General features: G+C 41.1%; 1 protein-coding gene across 36 annotated transcripts in view; it reads left to right on the plus strand.

The window, feature by feature from the left end:
- GPHN (gephyrin) overlaps positions 1-18,589 on the plus strand; it is a 264,147-nt gene extending 245,558 nt beyond the window's left edge. For 24 of the 36 annotated variants that reach the window (XM_075843629.1, XM_075843624.1, XM_075843627.1 and 21 more), the window contains 12 exons: positions 161-253; positions 427-482; positions 2,766-2,885; positions 3,545-3,612; positions 3,838-3,991; positions 5,193-5,314; positions 8,471-8,558; positions 11,045-11,118; positions 11,474-11,538; positions 15,185-15,288; positions 16,034-16,130; positions 17,512-18,589. In XM_075843629.1, the coding sequence (XP_075699744.1) occupies positions 161-253; positions 427-482; positions 2,766-2,885; positions 3,545-3,612; positions 3,838-3,991; positions 5,193-5,314; positions 8,471-8,558; positions 11,045-11,118; positions 11,474-11,538; positions 15,185-15,288; positions 16,034-16,130; positions 17,512-17,645 (1,175 nt within the window). In that variant the 3' untranslated portion in view covers positions 17,646-18,589. The remainder of the gene's footprint in view (positions 1-160; positions 254-426; positions 483-2,765; positions 2,886-3,544; positions 3,613-3,837; positions 3,992-5,192; positions 5,315-8,470; positions 8,559-11,044; positions 11,119-11,473; positions 11,539-15,184; positions 15,289-16,033; positions 16,131-17,511) is intronic. The other 12 variants (XM_075843622.1, XM_075843628.1, XM_075843638.1 and 9 more) reach the window with 1 other exon arrangement.
- The last annotated feature ends 354 nt before the right edge of the window (positions 18,590-18,943 follow it).

Below are 18,943 nucleotides of genomic sequence, written 5' to 3' on the forward strand. Positions count from 1 at the left end.
TCAGAGAGAGAATTCTTGTGTCATGCTCCGCCCCTCAGGCCCTGTACGAAGCACAACTCCGTGTATCAGTTTTGCCTGGAGTGTCCCTTTAATCCAAACAATTTTACCAGACCTATATATTCTAAAATATGTCTATTATTACTTGTGTTCTTCCTCTTAGATGGAATGGGCCGCGTTCTTGCCCAAGAGGTATACGCAAAAGACAATTTACCGCCATTCCCTGCATCAGTGAAGGATGGATACGCAGTAAGAGGTAGAGCTCCCGTTAGCAAAGTCTACATTGTCATTTTGAGCTATGAATCTTATTACATATTAATGAAGAGTTATATAAGACAGAACATCAAACACCTTCCTGCCGTCTTTTTGATCTTTCGTGTCTAGTCCTTTCTTTTCCGCCGTCTTTTATTTATCTGAACATTTTTACAGCTGCGGATGGCCCTGGTGATCGATTCATCATTGGCGAGTCTCAAGCTGGTGAACAGGTGAGATTTCTCTATGCATATTCATGTATCTGTTTCCTTTGTCATAAGCTGGCCTGTAAAATAATGAGAGCAGGGTAAGATAAGGATATATGAGGCTTTAAGGTTATACACAATGAAACACATTGCGTCAGGTCCGGTTGCCAACGCTACATCTCCCGCCATTGATTGTAAGTTTCAGCAGGAGTTGACGCTTGTTCATGAGTCTACAGGCCTTTTGCACGGGCCAAAGATCAGGCAAACGAGCGCTCATATGGATTCCCATTCCCGATCATTGCTCAGGCAACGATCGGCCGATGAACGAGTAAACGCTCATTCATCATCTGATCTACCCGTTTATGTGGCCAATAAAATGGTCGCTAGTTGGCAACACCTCTCCCGGTGTAAACAGGGAGATGTGCTGCCAACATGATGTAAAAGTATGGGGATGAATGATCGTAGTAACGATCGCTCGTCCCCTTGCATAGCCGATCATTGCTCCTTGTGAAAGATCAACGAGCTGTTAAATCGGGCCGTGTTCTTGTGATCAGTGGGGATCCCAGCGGTCGAACCCCCACCGATCAGATATTTATCACCTATCATGTGGATAGGTGATAATTATTGATTATGGGAGAACCTCTTAAATGGTTCCCATTGAATAACCAGCAAGCAGTTTTTGAAAACCGTAAGGAAAATCTGCATCAGTATTATGTTTGTTCTGCTCAGTCAGAGGAGCAGAATAACGAAAATACCGGCAGTGCCGCTTCCGTTGTACGATGGAAACCATTGGTACAGGACGGGACCCATTGACTTTAATGGGTTCTGTCGGGTTTCCACCAGGGAGTCCGCGATCTTAACTGAAACAATGGCACATTCTGTGCTATTGTTTCCGATATTTTCGCCAGGATCTTTGACAGTGGTCCCTAACGGAGCCTCCAACGCAGATATGAACCGGGCCTTGTATGGGTTTTCTCCAATTGTATCTAGTCTAGAAAATTCTCTTATGCTGCTGATGTATTTAGCTTTCAATCTCTCTCCTGTCCCGATAGTTTGCTTCAATGTATAAGTGTACTGTAGATAAAATGTGGAATCCACAGCAGCACAAGAGGATAGTGTAGACTGGATCCAATTGGAGCAAACCCTAGGGCGGGATTCACACGACCGGGTCCCGCCCGAGCCCGAGTGCCGGCCGGTAAAATCGGCCATTTTGCCCGGCCGGTTTGCATAAAGTTTTGCATCCGTGCCGGGCCGGGCAGATCTGGACAGTGACATCAGCGGCAACTCCTGAAGGGGAATCCCCATGTGTTCGGGGATTCCGCTTCAGGAGTTTCCCCTGATGTCACTGCCCAGATATGGACAGAGACATCAAGCGCTCTGTCCAGGAGCGGAATCCCCGAAAACACTGGGATTCCGCTCCTTCAAGGAGCTAAAGTGCGGCTAGCACATAGCAGAGCAGGGAGATACCTCCCTGCTCTGCTATAGTGGCGTCGCTACAGTAGTAGCAGCCGCAGCAGAAGCAGCTGCTAGCGGCGCCATCGAAGGTGTCGCCGGGTCAGGGCGCTTTTAAAACAAGCAGGGGAAGGGAGCCAGCGCAGCGCTCCCTTCCACCTGCTGTACACCCCGGCCCTGCCACACAGTGTAGCGTACAGCCATTCGTCAGAATGGCATCAACTCCTCCTCCTCACATGCACTCTGCGCTGTGAGGAGGAGGAGATAGAGCGCAAGCGCCGGAAAACCCGGCCATCTCTCGGGACACATCCCGGTGATGGCCGAAGATAGAGCATGTCCTATTTTTTGACGGCCGGTTTTCCAGACCGTCAAAAAATCGGTCGTGTGAATAGCCCCATTAGGGGTCTATTATTCCTAATGCAGCCAGGTGCCGGCCGATTTATGAACGGCCGGCACCCGGCCGGGAAACCCTGTCGTGGGAATGAGGCCTAACCCATGAGAAGCATTCAGATTGAACGTGTGTTTGGGCTCTGGATGACAACAGGAACGTTCCTATTCACTAACAGCAAGCAGAGAACCTGAAAATGGAGAAGATTTGTAATATAAAGGGGCACATTTGTCAAATGAAATTCTCCAAAAAATTACAAAACACACGTTATACAATAAACGTTGCAATGAAAAATTATTATAAGACGTATTTTTACCTGTGAATTAGGGGAGCCCTTTAAGGTCTAGAGTCGGTTCAGGAACAGTTATTTTGCTATAGATTTACGATTGGTGAAAAACGTTGTGATGTTCAACACAATAATAAATCCGGTTGTGTTGTTTTTTGTTTTTTTCATTTTCGTACACATTCAGCCAACTCAAACGGTGATGCCAGGGCAAGTGATGAGGGTAACAACAGGAGCTCCGATTCCTTGTGGTGCGGATGCAGTGGTACAAGTAGAAGACACGGAGCTGATTAGAGAATCGGATGATGTAAGTAACCACACTACTAGCACCCCTATTATACGCTCCTTTCCCAGATTCTGTCATAGGCACCGTCATCAATTTCTGAACTTCTCCCTCCATGATGCCCAGTATACCGCTGTCTGGTTGGTTGACAGCAATGCCCGAACATCTTCCATCATTGTGCTTGTTATCAACTCAGAAATGGACTTGTTTTTGTCATCTCATTTGGCCCCTTTGATGCACAAGGGCCCGGGTGCGACTACAACCCCTCAGCATCCCTTATTGAAGCCCTCGTCGAAGTAGGGAGCAGCCACAAAGAGCATCTCATTTTCTGCAGGATCCAGAACATTTGTACAATAAATGGACAGCACATGCTGCAGGAAAGATTAGGTCTTGCCGATCGCTTCCTCCAGCGATCAGTTGATCGTAGGGATCCCAGAAGCTTTTTGTCTTGGGAACCCTTTAATAAACGGTTCACTTTCATTGAACTATATCATATCGTTACAAAATCTGTCCGTTTCTATTCAGCAATTGACTCCAATCTGACATTTTGCTGGTAACAGTGGTTGGAGACCGTTTGTAGTCAATCGCTAAGGAGCAACTGGGAACATTCTAATTGTTATTCAGAAATTGTATCAAAGCCGAACCTTGTGGTTTCTTACGTGCCTTCTAGTAATTATTTTTAGTTTTTACAGGGAACAGAAGAACTGGAAGTCCGTATATTAGTGCAAGCCCGCCCAGGGCAAGATATCCGGTGAGATCATTTGCCATTTAGTTCTTATTTCTGCACATGTTGAAGAGGACCTGTTGGCTCTCCTGACATTTGTTTTTGTAGTAAATACTTGCATTTCTCATGAAATTACAATTCTGGAGCATAACTTTCTTTATAAGTCTTTGTTGTGATGTTCATCTGTTATTCCTCCTGGAAATGTACCGTTCCTTTTTTGTATATAAAATTTGCAAACTTCTTTTTTACTAGACCTATTGGCCATGACATCAAAAGAGGGGAGTGTGTACTAGCCAAGGGGACACACATGGGACCCTCAGAAATTGGCCTGCTGGCAACGGTTGGAGTCACAGAAGTTGAAGTCCACAAGTTCCCAGTAGTTGCAGTTATGTCAACAGGAAATGAGGTTTGTATATACAAACACAAATCTATCTATCTATCTATCTATCTATCTATCTATCTATCTATCTATCTATCCATATCTATCTATCCAATGTCCATACACATAAGCTCTCATTGCCCCACAATAATGGTGAGAAATACCAGAAGACAAATGTGAAAGACCTTATAGTGTACGTCAAAGCTTTCCACAGTTTACTACTTGAGTTATCAATCACACAGCCTGCAGTTGCATTACTCCTTTGTGATCATATTACAGTGTCATGGTTACAAATAAGATAAGCAGCAGCACTCAATGTCAAGCAGCAGCTGCAAAAGCAAATAGTATTTTAGGGTGTATAAAATAAGAGATTGATTCAAATGTAATATTATCCCTTTATACACGCCTTGTAAGGCCACATCTTTAATATGGAATTCAGTTATGGGCTATAGGAGAACTGGAGAGGGTTCAAAGGTGGACGACTGGATTATTAAATGGGATGGGAGGTGACTTACAATGAATGACTGGAGAAATTGGGCTTGTTCAGCTCGGAAAAAAAAGACGTCTTAGTGGTGATTTTATTAACATGTATAAGTATATCAGTGGTCATACAGAGAACTAGCACATAATCTGTTCTTTCCAAGGACTCTACAAAGGACCAGGGGACATACATTGCGTTTGGAAGAAAGACGTTTTAAACATCAATATAGGAAAGGGTTCTTTACAGTTAGAGTAGTCAAACTATGGAATGTCCTACCACAAGAGGTAGTAATGGCAGATACTACGTCAGCATTTATAAAAAGCCAGATGATTATTTACTGACAAATGGCATTAAGGGTTATAAATACTTTAGCAATGAAAGACGTGTAATGGATTGAGAAAGGTTGGACTTGATGGACCGGTGTATTTTTTTCAACCTATATAATTAAAATCACCATCCACATCAATGTTCGCTTGAATAGTTGCAGTGCACATTGATCTAAATGTTGATTAGAATCCACACAATGCCCCTATGACCAATCTGAATAACGCTAGAGCACGGAGAGGGTTATCATGTAGACATGGGAGTACATGAGCTGCAAGTTTTGGGCCATATCTTCAAGCTTCGATAGCTCATAAAGACTGAATTTATTTTTATCTGCATTGTAATTGAGTTAATTTTTCTAACCAAGTTACCCCCCTACCCTTATGTTGGCATAACCCCCGAGAGTTCTTGTTTCTGCTGCAGCTCTTAAATCCTGAAGACGATCTTATGCCAGGGAAAATTCGTGACAGCAATCGCTCTACCCTTCTAGCAACAATTCAGGAACACGGCTATCCTACCATCAACTTGGGTATTGTGGGAGACAAGTAAGTGCATTAAATAATAGATAACCAGTCACCAAATTCAAACCAAATATTGTGGTGCGTGACCAGTGGTGAAGTTCTAGGGGGGCAGAGGTGTCATTCACAAGTGGGTCTTGGTGGGCACATAGGCCCCTTTGCCAGATAAGAAGACACCAGTATTATGGCTGCCACATGGTAGCTGGGGGACCCTGTTACAGATTTTGCATTTGACGGACTTTGAGTTAGAAAAAGTCTAGCCGACTGAATGCTGCCGACTACTAAAGTATTTCTAGTCTCCGACTCATTAATGGAGAAAGTCTCTCTCCCCTCATTCAATACCAATCCATTCAAGCTAAAGGCAATAGCCACTAACCATAGAAAACCATAATCTCCTTCACACTTCTACATATTTTTGGTCCCATATTAAGTATTCATGATTTTCCCTTCTACTATTATTGACATCAATGGCAACTTGTTGTACTTTTGTCTTATCGACGTTCGGATAATTCCCTCACGTACCCATATTAATCTGATAATTGTAGTTTCCATTTAACTTGTACTCGAATTTGACTGCAAATTATAAAGCTGGCGATACATACAGTACATAGCGGTTTTGGAGGGCGGACCAATGAACAGCCTTGTTATTCATAGGTGGTTTGGTAATATTGACATTCTAGACGCCAATATCATTCCGTAGTGCAAACATATCTCATGTTGGTCTGGGATTATGTGGATCAAGTTTTTGACAGATATCTGTCTTCGACATCTGAAATGGTCTTTTCTGTCACAAAAAAGGGGGCGATGACCGTAGATAATCAAAATCAATCATTTCAGATGACTAGTGATGTAAAGGATAGCACCTAGGCCTCAATAATAATAATAGTATTAATTAATATAGGTTAAATAGAATGAAACTGGGGATAATGGAACAAGAGAAAGACCTGGGTATTCTGGTTACAAATAAGCGAAGCAGCAACACTCAATGTCAAGCAGCAGCTGCAAAAGCAAATAGGATTTTAGAGTATATAAAAAGAGAGATAAAAACCAATGATTCAAATGTAATATTACCCCTCTATAAATCCCTTGTAAGGCCACATCTTGAATATGGAATTCAGTTTTGGCCTCTAAATTGTAAAAAGGATATAGGAGAACTGGAGAGGGTTCAAAGGCGAATGACTAGATTATTAAATCGGATTGGAGGTGTCCCTTACAATGAAAGACTAGAAAAATTGGGCTTTTTCAGCTTGGAAAAAAGTTGTCTTAGAGGTGATCTTATTAATATGTATATGTGTGGTCAATACAGAGAACTAGCACATAATCTGTTCTTTCCAAGGACTTTACAAATGACCAGGGGACATTCATTGCGTGTGGAAGAAAGACATTTCAGACATCAATATAGGAAGGGGTTCTTTACAGTTAGAGTAGTCAAACTAAGGAATGCCCTACACCAAGAGGTTGTAATGGCAGATACTATGTCAGCATTTAAAAAAAGGGCTAGATGATTATTTACTGACAAATGGCATTGAGGGTTATAACTAATGTAGCAATGAAGGACGTGTAATGGATTGAGAAATGTTGGACTTGATGGACCGGTGTCTTTTTTTCAACCTATGTAACTAGAATCACTATGTAATGCCAGCGAGGGACAGTACTCTCTTTCTATATGTATCGGCTGCACCTTTCCTTTATTATTCCTCAAGGTTCAGTACGAGGCACCATCCTGTGCTTTACAAAGTCCCAGTTGGGAACACTATCAGAAGGCTTAATTTTCAATTCCACCTCTATGTGATGATACTTAAAGGGAATGTGTTGCCAGAAAAACATGTTTTTTTTTTAAAAATTAAACATTTAGTGTGTGGGTGATTAAACATTATTCAAATTTTTTTTTTTTTTTTTCACGAGCCAGGAAATATTATAAATTATTTCTAATTTATAATACTACCCATTTTTGGTCACTAGATGGAGCTGTTCCCAAAATTGCAGCATTGCAACATTGGGTTAAAAGCCCTCGCTCTAGTGAGCTCTCGGCATCCCCCCCTCCTTTATCCTGGCTAGTGCCGGGATAAACGAGGGGTTTGAACCTCCTACACTGTGTGTCGCCATTTTTTGAGCTAACCCACAGTGTAGTAGGTTTACATACAGTAGTAAACACACAAAAACACGAACATACATTGAAATCGCTTACCTGCTCCTGCCGCCGCGGCTCCCTCCGGCCCGTCCGCTCCGTTTGCTGTCGCTGGTGCAAGTGCATAAATCCGGAAGCCGCGACCGGAAGTAGTAATATTACTGTCCGGCCGCGACTTCCGGTCCACAGGAAAATGGCGCCGGACGGCGCCAATTTCGAATAGGACTGTGTGGGAGCGGCGCATGCGCAGTTCCCACACAGACGCCGTACACTGCAGTCAATGGGACGGGAGCCGTTCGCAGTCCCTATGGGACTGTGGCTGCCGTATTCCATGTCTGTATGTGTCGTTAATCGACACACACAGAAATGGAACAAAAAATGGCAGCCCCCATAGGGAAGAAAAAGTGTAAAAATAAGAAAAAGTAAAACACAAACACACAAATGAATATAAACGTTTTTAATAAAGCACTAACATCTTTAACATATTAAAAAATAATTTGTGATGACACTGTTCCTTTAACTGTTAAAGGGGTTGTCTCATGATGATGACCCCTGTCTATATGCACTATTAGGGCGTATGGATGTCATGGAGATGGGTGTCCTCCACTCAGGGGCTCCTTCTGTGAGCCAGAACAGAAAGCCGCTTTGTTAGAGCGGCTCCTTCTCTGGCCGACATAAGCCACCCCATGTATTACATGGTCGATCATTCATCTGAATGGCTGCCATGTAATAATAATTGTCGAGGCTTTCCCAGGCAAAATCTGCTGATTGCCAGGGGTATGGGAGCCAGACTCGCGGCGATCATCTGATCACCATGCTGACTCCCATATAAAACGGGAAAATTTCTCCAGCAGGCCAATTTCTGCCGTGTGCTCTCAAAGCCCTCATCTTCATCCTTCCAAAATTTTTGCTTATAAACCATAGGCCCACGGTCAAATTTCTAGTGATGGTAATAATACTTTAACTTTCCATAGAATTTAGTTTGACATTATGTTTTTATTAGTCGTCTAGAATAGGGAAAATTTTTTGACATTTCATGGTTTTCTTACCTACAGCCCTGACGACTTATTAAATGCCTTAAATGAAGGTATCAGCCGTGCTGATGTTATAATTACTTCAGGAGGAGTATCCATGGGAGAGAAGGTAAGAATGTGTCTTTGGTTGGAAAACGTGTGTATCATGTCTTATAAGAAGTAGCATCCAGAATCGACATCTTCAGATTTTGTAGAGTCATTGCCGCTTTAATTTCCGTCAGTTTCTGGTGTAAATTATAGTAAATTTGTCAGGCCGAGTCGGGCCCTGCCCCCTTATTCTAAGCCCCACTCACCTATAATTTGCCACTTTTTAAAGCCATAATACTGGCGTACAGACATTCCCACCCCCCATTGCCACTTAGACAAATCGATACTATATGATTTAACACTTTAATGACTAGACCATTTTTTGGGGTTTTCATTTCCGTTTTTCTTTTTTGCCTTCCAATAGCCATAACTTTTTTTATTTTTCCATTGACATGGCCGTGTGAGGGCCCTGTGGTAAAAATGACACGTTAGCTTTATTCTGCAGGTCAATAAGATTACGGCGATACCAAATTTATATAGTTATTTTTATGTTTTACTACTTTTATGAAATAAAAACATTTTGTTCCCCAAAATTTTTTCATGTCACCATATTTTGAGACCCTGAACTTTTTATTTTTCTGTTGGTTGATTAGTGTGAGGGCTTATTTTTGGGGTACATACAACTTTTTAATCACTTTATATTACATTTTTTGTGGAGACAAGGTGACCAAAAACCGTACCTGATTATTGCAGTATATATACATAATATACATGATACTTATGTATTGCAGTATTTTGTGCTTTTTTTTTTGTTGACTCCTATTAAGCCCTGCTTCTGGATGTGATCGATAACAGCTGGATACTGTGTGAGATACGCAGCACTGTTGTCACCGAAGCCGTTAGTCCGCTGACCTGACGGATTCAGGTTTCTATGCACGATACAGCTCCTATGTATCCAGGATACATAGAAGCTGTATCTCAAAAAGTAAACATTTTTTTTAACAAAAACAAATTACAAAGTTGCACTAAACGCTAACATACACTGTTTTAGTTAAAAAAAAAAAAAAAAAAAAAGCCTTCAAAGGTGTACATAGCCTTTAACCCCTTAATGACCGGGCCATTTTGCACGTTAATGACCATGGATTATTTTTTGTTTTTTCACGGTCGCGTTCCAAGAGTCGTAACTTTTTTTTTATTCCGTCGACATAGCCGTATAAGGGCTTGTTTCTTGCGGGACGAGTTGTATTTTGTAATTGTACCATTTTTAGATGCTTACAATATATAAACTTTTATTAACTTTATTTTAGGAGAGAATTGAAAATAAGCAGCTATTCCAGCATTGATTTTCACGTTATAAATTTACGCCGTTTACTATGCAGCGTAAATAACATGTTACCTTTATTCTACGGGTCGGCACGATTACGAGGATACCAAATGTGTAAAGGTTTTATATGTTTTTCTACGTTTGCACAATAAAAAGCCTTTTAGAAAAAAATTCCTTGTTTTTGCATCGCCGCATTCCAAGAGCCGTCATTTTTTTATTTTTCCGTCGATGTGGCCGTATGTGGGCTTGATTTTTTTGGGCCAATGTGTCGTTTTCATTAGTACTATTTTGGGGTACATAGGACTTATAGATTAACTTTTATTTAATTTTTTTATGGTGGAATGGGAGAAAAGAGAGAATTTTGCCGTTCTTTTTTGCGGTTTTTTTGGACGCCGTTCATCCGGCGGTTTAATTAATGTGTTCATTTTATTGGTCAAGTTACGATCGCGGGGATACCATATATGTGTATGTGTTATTTGTTTTGACACTTTTACTAAATAAAACCACTTTTTGGGCAAAAAAAAGTAGTTTTATTTGATTTTCACTGTAATTATTGTTTTTTTTTTTTTCACAAACTTTATTTAACTGATTTACATTTTTTTTTTTTTTGTCCCACCGGGGGACTTTACTATGCGATCGGCTGATCGCATATATAATGCTTTGGTATACTTAGTATATCAAAGCATTATTGCCTGTCAGTGTAAATCTGACAGGCAATCTATTAGGCCATGCCTCCGGCCTAATAGGCATTTGCTGAAGGCAGACCTGGGGGTCTTTGTTAGGCCCCCGGCTGCCATGGAAACCCGACGGCGACCTGCGATTTCTTTGCGGGGGTGACAGAGGGAGCTCCCTCCCTCTGTCAAACACATTAGATGTCACTATTGACAGCGACATTTAATGGGTTAAACTGCCGGAATCGGAGCGCGCCTCCATTCCGGCAGTTGCAGCAGGAGCCAGGCTGTGTATAACAGCCGTGCTCCTGCCGCTGATCGCGTGGGTACACTGTCAGTACCCGCGCTATCACAGGACGGATATATCCGTTGTCCTGCGTGAACTAGCAGCTGCTGAGGACGGATATATCCGTCCTTCGGTGTTAAGGGAGTCATTTATTCAACAAGTGGGAAGATTATTTTATGTAAAACTGCCTTATACTTTATTTCCAGTCCTGTACTTTGTACTTAGTTTACAGAAGGAGGTACTAAAGGGTGAAATATGGTTTGTGACTTTTCCCGTTTGTCCAACAGGATTACCTTAAGCAGGTGCTGGATATTGATCTCCATGCACAAATCCACTTTGGTCGAGTATTTATGAAGCCAGGGTAAGGCTATTAGGAACGTTATTCATGTTTTGTACATTATCTATAGTTTAATGGTAATACTGTTGGAGCTGATATCAAGTTTTCATTCCATTCTAATAATTCTGTTGAAGTGAATGATCTAATACTACAAATCTTCTAAGCTCAGCCATATGTGCTCCAGAGAGAAAGTTGCTGACAGTTACCATTGTCAGCCATATTGGCTCTTGCTAGGCTGCTTTATTGGTCACCCGGTCACTTAGTGGGTTCTTTCTTTCACAGCATTTTTTAGAATAGTGGCAGCCCAAAAAAAAACTTTTCAACTATCCATGTGAATGTGATTTCGGTGAGAAGTAACTAAACACGCTTTGTCTTACAGCCTGCCTACCACCTTTGCCACCTTGGACATTGATGGTATTAGAAAAATCATATTTGCACTCCCAGGTAAGCAGTGTAAATGGGAGTTTACTGCCATAGAGCAGCAGGACTTCAGTTTGGACCATCCATAGTCTGATCTTTTTTTTTTTAGAGAGAAATTATTTCTCAGTACCTGGCAGCATATTATAACAGCCACCGTCGTCTGTTTTCTCTGCCTAAATTACGGATTCATGACATTGACAGGAGCGAGAAGTTTAATACTGCATATGCAATTTTTAGGCTACAAAAGTTTGAAGTGTTCTGTCTAGACTGAATGGTTGATGTGCCCAGGGGATAAATCATCCCTCGCTTATAATTTGAGATATTTTTTTTTTTTTACCTCTGTCCAGACCAAGAAATCCATTCTAAACTTCAGGACGCACAAAGTTTTTACTTTTTAGAGATATCCAGATATTACGAAGCCAAATTAGTGAAGTTTAGAGATAACTTTAAAATCAAAGTCTTTCATGGTAGTTGAGTCCCCACACCCTTGATGGGGGGAGATCTGAGTTATGTGAAGGCTACGAAATTTTCATGGTTCCTGGAAACATTGCATGACAGATTGACCCGTCTGACCCAGTGTATTGTTTGACTAATAGTCTCCATATGCGCTCGGTTACATAAAGGGATAACTATTATTCTAGATAGTGTATAGGAAACGTCTGATGTTCGGTGGCGTAACAATATGTATTGGTGCTAACATGCCTAGCAAATGCAGAAGAACATTCTCCATGCCAATGCCCTGCCATCAATAGTTGGCATAACTGGTGTATTACCATAATGTAGAAAGACAAAGTCAACTTTTTCGTGGGATGTTGGTGCTCACATGCCCACTGGAATGGGTACTTTGAGGTTTTTGTTGGCGCTGGAACAGGCTATATATTCAACATTTGGCACTTAATGTATTTGTTGGAGAGCGTCCGCTAGAGTAAAAAGTGAATACAGTTGACGATCCTTGTCTCAGATGTTGACACAATGTTCAAGGGTATACGATGACTCAAATATCCCCCATTGCTATGCAAGACTTGTACTTAGACCAGATGATGATGCCCAGACTACCTACAAAAATATGTGTTACCTGGCAGCTACCAACATAATCGGTTGTGATTCCATTCTTCCATTGTGCTCACAATGGCCTCTCTGGCACAGTCTCCAGTGGTATCTATGATAGGCACATTGGGAAACTATTCAGGATGATTTGCCATGATAGATTTCCTGGCCCTTCTTTTAACAGGGTCGTTGGCCAATGCGGGCAAATAACCATGAGGCCACCCAACCCATGTTAATGTACCTATTGTCCTGTCATCACCAGCTTTACTGATAAACAAGTAATTTTCTGTGATTAGAGGACAATAGTTACTGTCCCTTTAAGCCATGTTCACACGTTCAGTATTCTGTGACGATTTATCCTGACAGAATCCGTTCACATATTTTATACACCAGTCACATGCTCAGCAAAATATCTGTGTAGAGTAATGCAATTTAAAATCCACAGCATGATCTTGATTGCCGCGGTTTCCGTGCTGAAAATCTGCTTATTAGCGCCATTGAATTACAACGGGACCTATCGTCAGCAGAAATCCGGGTTTTAGCTGCCCGATGTTCTAAAAAATAAATGTGAATTTGCCTTTAGCAATTCCGTTCCATGTGAACATGCCCTTAGTAGTTCAGTAGAAGCAAATGTTCCCAAGGACCACTGCAACCTGTAGTAACTCTCTGGTGGGTTGGGATACTTACGAGACTAGCCTGACTGACTGCTCATAGTGATTGGGGTCATTGGGGTTTTCCAATTTTGACAAAATGAATGTTGCTTTTTGTATATTTAAAAGTTATACAACTTTCCAAAATTCTTACTGCAAAAATTTCTCTCAGTTTTCAAGATCTCTGCTTGCAATTATTCAGTAAGAACATTCATTGTTTACTTCCAGTGGCTAAAGTTTGGCTCTTTACATGGTCATGTGATGGACACACAGGTGCATAGCTCGTTACATGGTCATGTGATGGACACACAGGTGCATAGCTCGTTACATGGTCATGTGATGGACACACAGGTGCATACCTCGTTACATGGACACGCAGGTGCATACCTCGTTACATGGACACGCAGGTGCATAGCTCGTTACATGGACACGCAGGTGCATAGCTCGTTACATGGACACACAGGTGCATAGCTCGTTACATGGACATGTGATGGACACACAGGTGCATAGCTCGTTACATGGACATGTGATGGACACACAGGTGCTGAGATCGTAAGACACAGCTCTGATACACATACTGTAACGAGCCGTGCACCTGTGTGTCCAAAACATGACCAGGGACAGAATTTTATCCACAGGAAGTAAACAATAGAGGTTCCTATTGTAGGGCTGGGCAATTAATTGAAAAAAAACGAAACCGAAGTTCAGCTCAGTTAACAGACGTCATCTTGCACATTTTGTTTTTTTCACGTTTTTTTCCACTTTTTTTTTTCCGGTTTCAACTGTATCTGTGTTCTCAGGAAACAGATACAGTTGAATCCAATGGAAGAGCAGGGAGCCATAAGGTCCCAGCTCTACCATTCACTATGTATCACCGGACGCTTACGGCTCAGCGGAAAGAGCAACAGAGACCGGAGGAGCAGGGGGATCTCCTCCACTCGTCGTTGGAACAGGGTTAGGTGAGTATGTATTTTATTATTTTTATTAGCCACTATTGGGGTTGTGTGGGGGCAGCTATGGGGGCAATATACTTTGCGGAGCAGCTGTGGGGCATTATACAGCATGTGGGCAGCTATGGGGGATTGTACTGTGTGGGGGCAGCTATGCGGGCAGATATGGGAGATTATACTGTGTGGGGGCAGCTATGGGGGCATTATACTTTGTGGGGCATTATACAGCATGTGGGCAGCTATGGGAGATTATACTGTGTGGGGGCAGCGATGGGGGCATTATACTGTGTGGGGAGCACTATGGTAGCAATATACTGTGTGAGGGGCAGTGTCGGGGTATATCAGTAGTATACAGCAGGCTCAGGGCATAAATATTAATTCAATGGTGTAGCATGCAAATAGGGGGTGTGGCATTCAAAAAGGGTGTGGTCTAAATAATCATTAATTCATTGTAATCGAGGTTACATGTTCAATTAATGGTGGTTTTGATTTAGGTCCTAATCGCCTATCCTATTGTATGACCGCAAACAGAGATTTTGAAAACTGTGAAAAATTAATACATAAAGTACATTGGAAAATTGTAGAACTATTAATTATACAAAAAAAATGACATTAATTTGCTGAATGTGGACAGGCCCTTTAAGAATGTAGCAGATCATGGAGTGGTTTGTAGGTCTACTAGTGGATGAAAGCATAAAAGAGCCTTCAAGCCGAGTCCGTTCTTTGTCATTTGTATGAATCCAATATGTATGGTTGTAATAAATGTTTTTGGCATTTCATCTCTGCAAGGGAAGACATTGGTTTTGCTCGTCTCGCTTTGGTCTTGACGGTGTCGGCTTGAGAAAGGCCTCGTGGATAAGAACATGCAATGCATTTAAAGGGTTATGGGAAAAATCGATTTATACGTCTTGCAAAATCAAAAGATGGATTATAGATTAAATGCCAGAAAGCGTTACACGTGATTTATCCTTTTTACTACCTGCCAAGTCCTGATTAACGGTATTTACTTTCCATTCATTCTAGGCAACCCTGTGTCAGCAGTCGTTACCTGTAATCTTTTTGTTGTACCAGCACTAAGAAAGATGCAGGGAATCCTGGATCCAAGACCTACAATCATCAAAGCCAGGGTATTTACACTGAATAGGGAGCAGACATTTTATCCGCCGTTTCGTCCTTTTTAAGACGAAAACGTCCTACCGCCCCACAACATGACACATGCTTTCCACATATTGGAATCCTATGAAGCAGAGTAACACACATACAAAGGGCTTATATTGTGAGAATTTACCCTACAAAGCGGCTGTATGACGTAAAATCAACATGGACGTCTCAGTATGTCAACCCAAATAATGGTGGCTCACTTTGTAACTATGACAACGCTCCGCCAATGTTTCAAATTTTGTGTTTTAATTGCTTCACAAATCAACGTTAAAAAAAATGGTGTGTTTTTTTAAACTCTACACTGTACAGGTTTATGTTTTCTGCTTCCACTGTTACAATATGGTTTCTACATAGTAGCAAGCGGAGGCTCGGATCTTTACGGCACATTTTTCGGCACTCTACGAAGAGTGTCAGATATTTTATTAATTTTACATAGGTTTCAGATGTATAGTCATGTGACCGCTAAACTCCACCCAGGATCAGACAAATTTACATTTTATATGTGACCTAGCTAAAATAAAACAGAAGTCATTTAAACAGTAAACAGTATTTGAAAATGGGTATTCGAAATCAGACATCTTCACATTTTGAAAAGGTTATATATATATATATATATACACACATACACACTCTTTAAAACCACAGAACCACAAAATAGGTGTAGAACGTGAGAGATTATTCATGTGTAACACTCTCTTCTCTATATTGCAGTTATCTTGTGATGTAAAGTTGGATCCTCGCCCAGAGTACCATCGCTGCATACTTACATGGCATCACCAAGAGCCACTGCCTTGGGCACAAAGTACAGGTGAGTGCCGATCACATATTATTGGACACCTCCATGAGTCCGGTTGAGGTTGATTTTTTTTAAATAAAATTATCATCAACCTGATAATGGGTTCAGTGTGTGGCTGCTTCCTTCTAGACGTAGAAGATGTCACCTGCTGACATGTTAGAAGAGGTTCACCAATTCAGGAAGCCACACAACTACCACATCTCAATACCAAACCCGGCAACCAAAACAAATGTAGGCCCCATTTTGGTTTTCTTTTCATACTGGTGTCATGGTTCTGTTGCTCCTGATGGACAGAATGGAAATAGAATGAAAACCTGGTGGACCAATTATAAGCCAGTTGGGATCAGTTAAGATACGTTGCAAAATGGATCCATCATATCCATCATTGATCCTGTAAAAAACCGAAGACTGGCGCCATTATGAACAGAGCCTCACTACTGCTATGTGAAACCACTAACTGTCATTGAAGTCAATGGGGCAGGACCCCGCGTAGGGCATGATAAGCTTTTAAACAAAAAATGGCATAAAATAGAAATCTGGTGGCGGTATTCTACAATGTGTCAATAGGATATTTGAAAAACCGATATTTGACTAGAACACCAAAAATTCGGTGCATATAAACCCGGTCTTTATTACCAGAAACATGTATGTTGTCTAGATGGACATTACTCAAGCCATATAGACGACCACTAGGGGTGCTACCACCTATATCTGTTGATAGTAGGAGGAGCCACCTCGTTCTGTACACTGTATACCTTGTATTTTTATTTATTTTTACATTATGACTAAGTAAGATAGAGTCACTTTCTAATGTGATATATTGCATCTGCCGCATGGTAAAAAAATTTTTACAACTTTCTCAGTTCCCTAAACTGACTTCCTCCAGACCTGGAAGTCCATTAACCCATCATGCTAGGGTCATAAATAGAACATTACGTAGAGTAAAGATCCTTTTACACCGGCCAATATGAGCCGTGAAAAGGAGCGCCGATCAACGAATCAGCTCGTTGATCGACGCTCGTGTTCTCCTTTCGCAAGGAGCTATAATTGGCTATGTATGGGGAGGAGCGATTACTACATTTCTATCACGTCTGCCTGTTTACACCGGGAGATGTGCTGCTGATAACGATGATATTTATTGCTGCATAAACGATACGATCAGCCGATCAATGAGCGTTTGCTCGATCATCTGCTGATCGATGCAATGATCGGGAGCGATCGTTCATATGAACGCTCGTTTTCCCCGATCATTGGCCCGTGTAAAAGGACCTTCAGCTGCTTAGTGCTGATTCAGACACCATGGTCTATAACAAAGTGAACTCCCAGATTTCAGGTGCCCATTGTCATCTTGTCTCGTGATCATTGTGCTCATGTCAATGCCTTCCGCGTACAGGTAATCAGATGAGCAGTCGCCTGATGAGTATGCGCAGTGCCAATGGACTGTTGATGCTACCTCCAAAGACAGAACAGTATGTGGAACTTCACAAGGGAGAGGTGGTGGACGTCATGGTCATTGGAAGGCTATGATGACAAACGCAAGAGAGAAGCATTGATGCATGTCCACATATCATTGACTGTATCCTGTAATATGCAACGGCACAGCTAGTTTTTATGATTTGGATAAAGTTGATCAGTCTAGTCAACATCTTGAACTAAAATTTCAAAAAACTGACTTGGAGGAGAAAAAACTGAAAAAAAAAGATATCTTTTTTCCAACAAAAAAAAATTATAAAAAAAAAACAAAACCTCTTATAAAACCTTATTCTGATTATATCAAGGCAACTTTTCCTTCATTGCAATTGCTTTGTGTGTTAAAATGCTAGGTCTAATAGCAGTAGCTTTTAGTAGACAGCAGTAGATGCCTGCAAAAGTTGTGTTTCTCTCATCCTTAAAGTACAAATACTTAAGCTCTTACTCGAGGCTGTCTGCTTACTTTATACTAGCTTAGATGACACCGCTGTTTCCCTTATCAGTATGCTTCATAACCGCTTCACAAGAGAGCGCTGCTTGTTCTTTATCTTGTATAACGTGTTGATGTGCACAGTGCCAAAAGCCAAGTGGTTGCGTCTGGATCAAGACTCCCATCTTCTTAACAAGGAGGAGAGACGTACGTCCCGGCAATCACTCCGCTCAGTACGATTGGGCAGTTACCGAATACCTTTTCTTTGAACAAAAACAAAAAACAAAAAAAAAAAACAAAAACAAAAAAAAGACAAAAAAAAAAAATTTGCTTCCTTAAGTGCTGACAGCCTTTTTAAACCAATACATTTAAAAAAAATGTACAGAAAAAAAATCAAAAACTGATCTTGTACAGATTACAGTGTACCAGCATTCATGTGGAAAAAAAGAAGCAAAGAAAATATTGAAGAACTCTGTACCATAACATTTTCTGTAATGATATTGAAACAAGATGAATTAAATCCTTGACCATTATTTAAAAAAAAAAACTAATAAAATCTGTTCTTCTTTTGTCTTATGTTTCGTGAATTAAAAAAAAAAATATGGGAATTTTAAAAACTTTCAGCGTGAAAAAGAAAAAAGAAGCAATGCAGAAAATGTACAGCGCTGCTGGTCCAAAACCAGGCGGCAATGATGACATTTTTTATTTTTTTTTTTCGTCACTTCCAGGTAAGTACTGTATGAGCAGTGAATTTATCGTGGTTTCTCATGGCGGTGGAAGTCACATCCATACAAATTGTTGATGTGAATCTTACAAGTGCACCTACCAGGTTAAGGCGCCACTTTCATACCTTATTTCTGTCCTATAAAAAAAAAAATATAGTAATTAAGAAATAAATAGTATACTGCAAAAAAAGACACAACTG

The sequence above is a fragment of the Rhinoderma darwinii genome, chromosome 12, assembly GCF_050947455.1.
Source record: "Rhinoderma darwinii isolate aRhiDar2 chromosome 12, aRhiDar2.hap1, whole genome shotgun sequence".
Classification (NCBI taxonomy): Eukaryota; Metazoa; Chordata; class Amphibia; order Anura; family Rhinodermatidae; genus Rhinoderma; species Rhinoderma darwinii.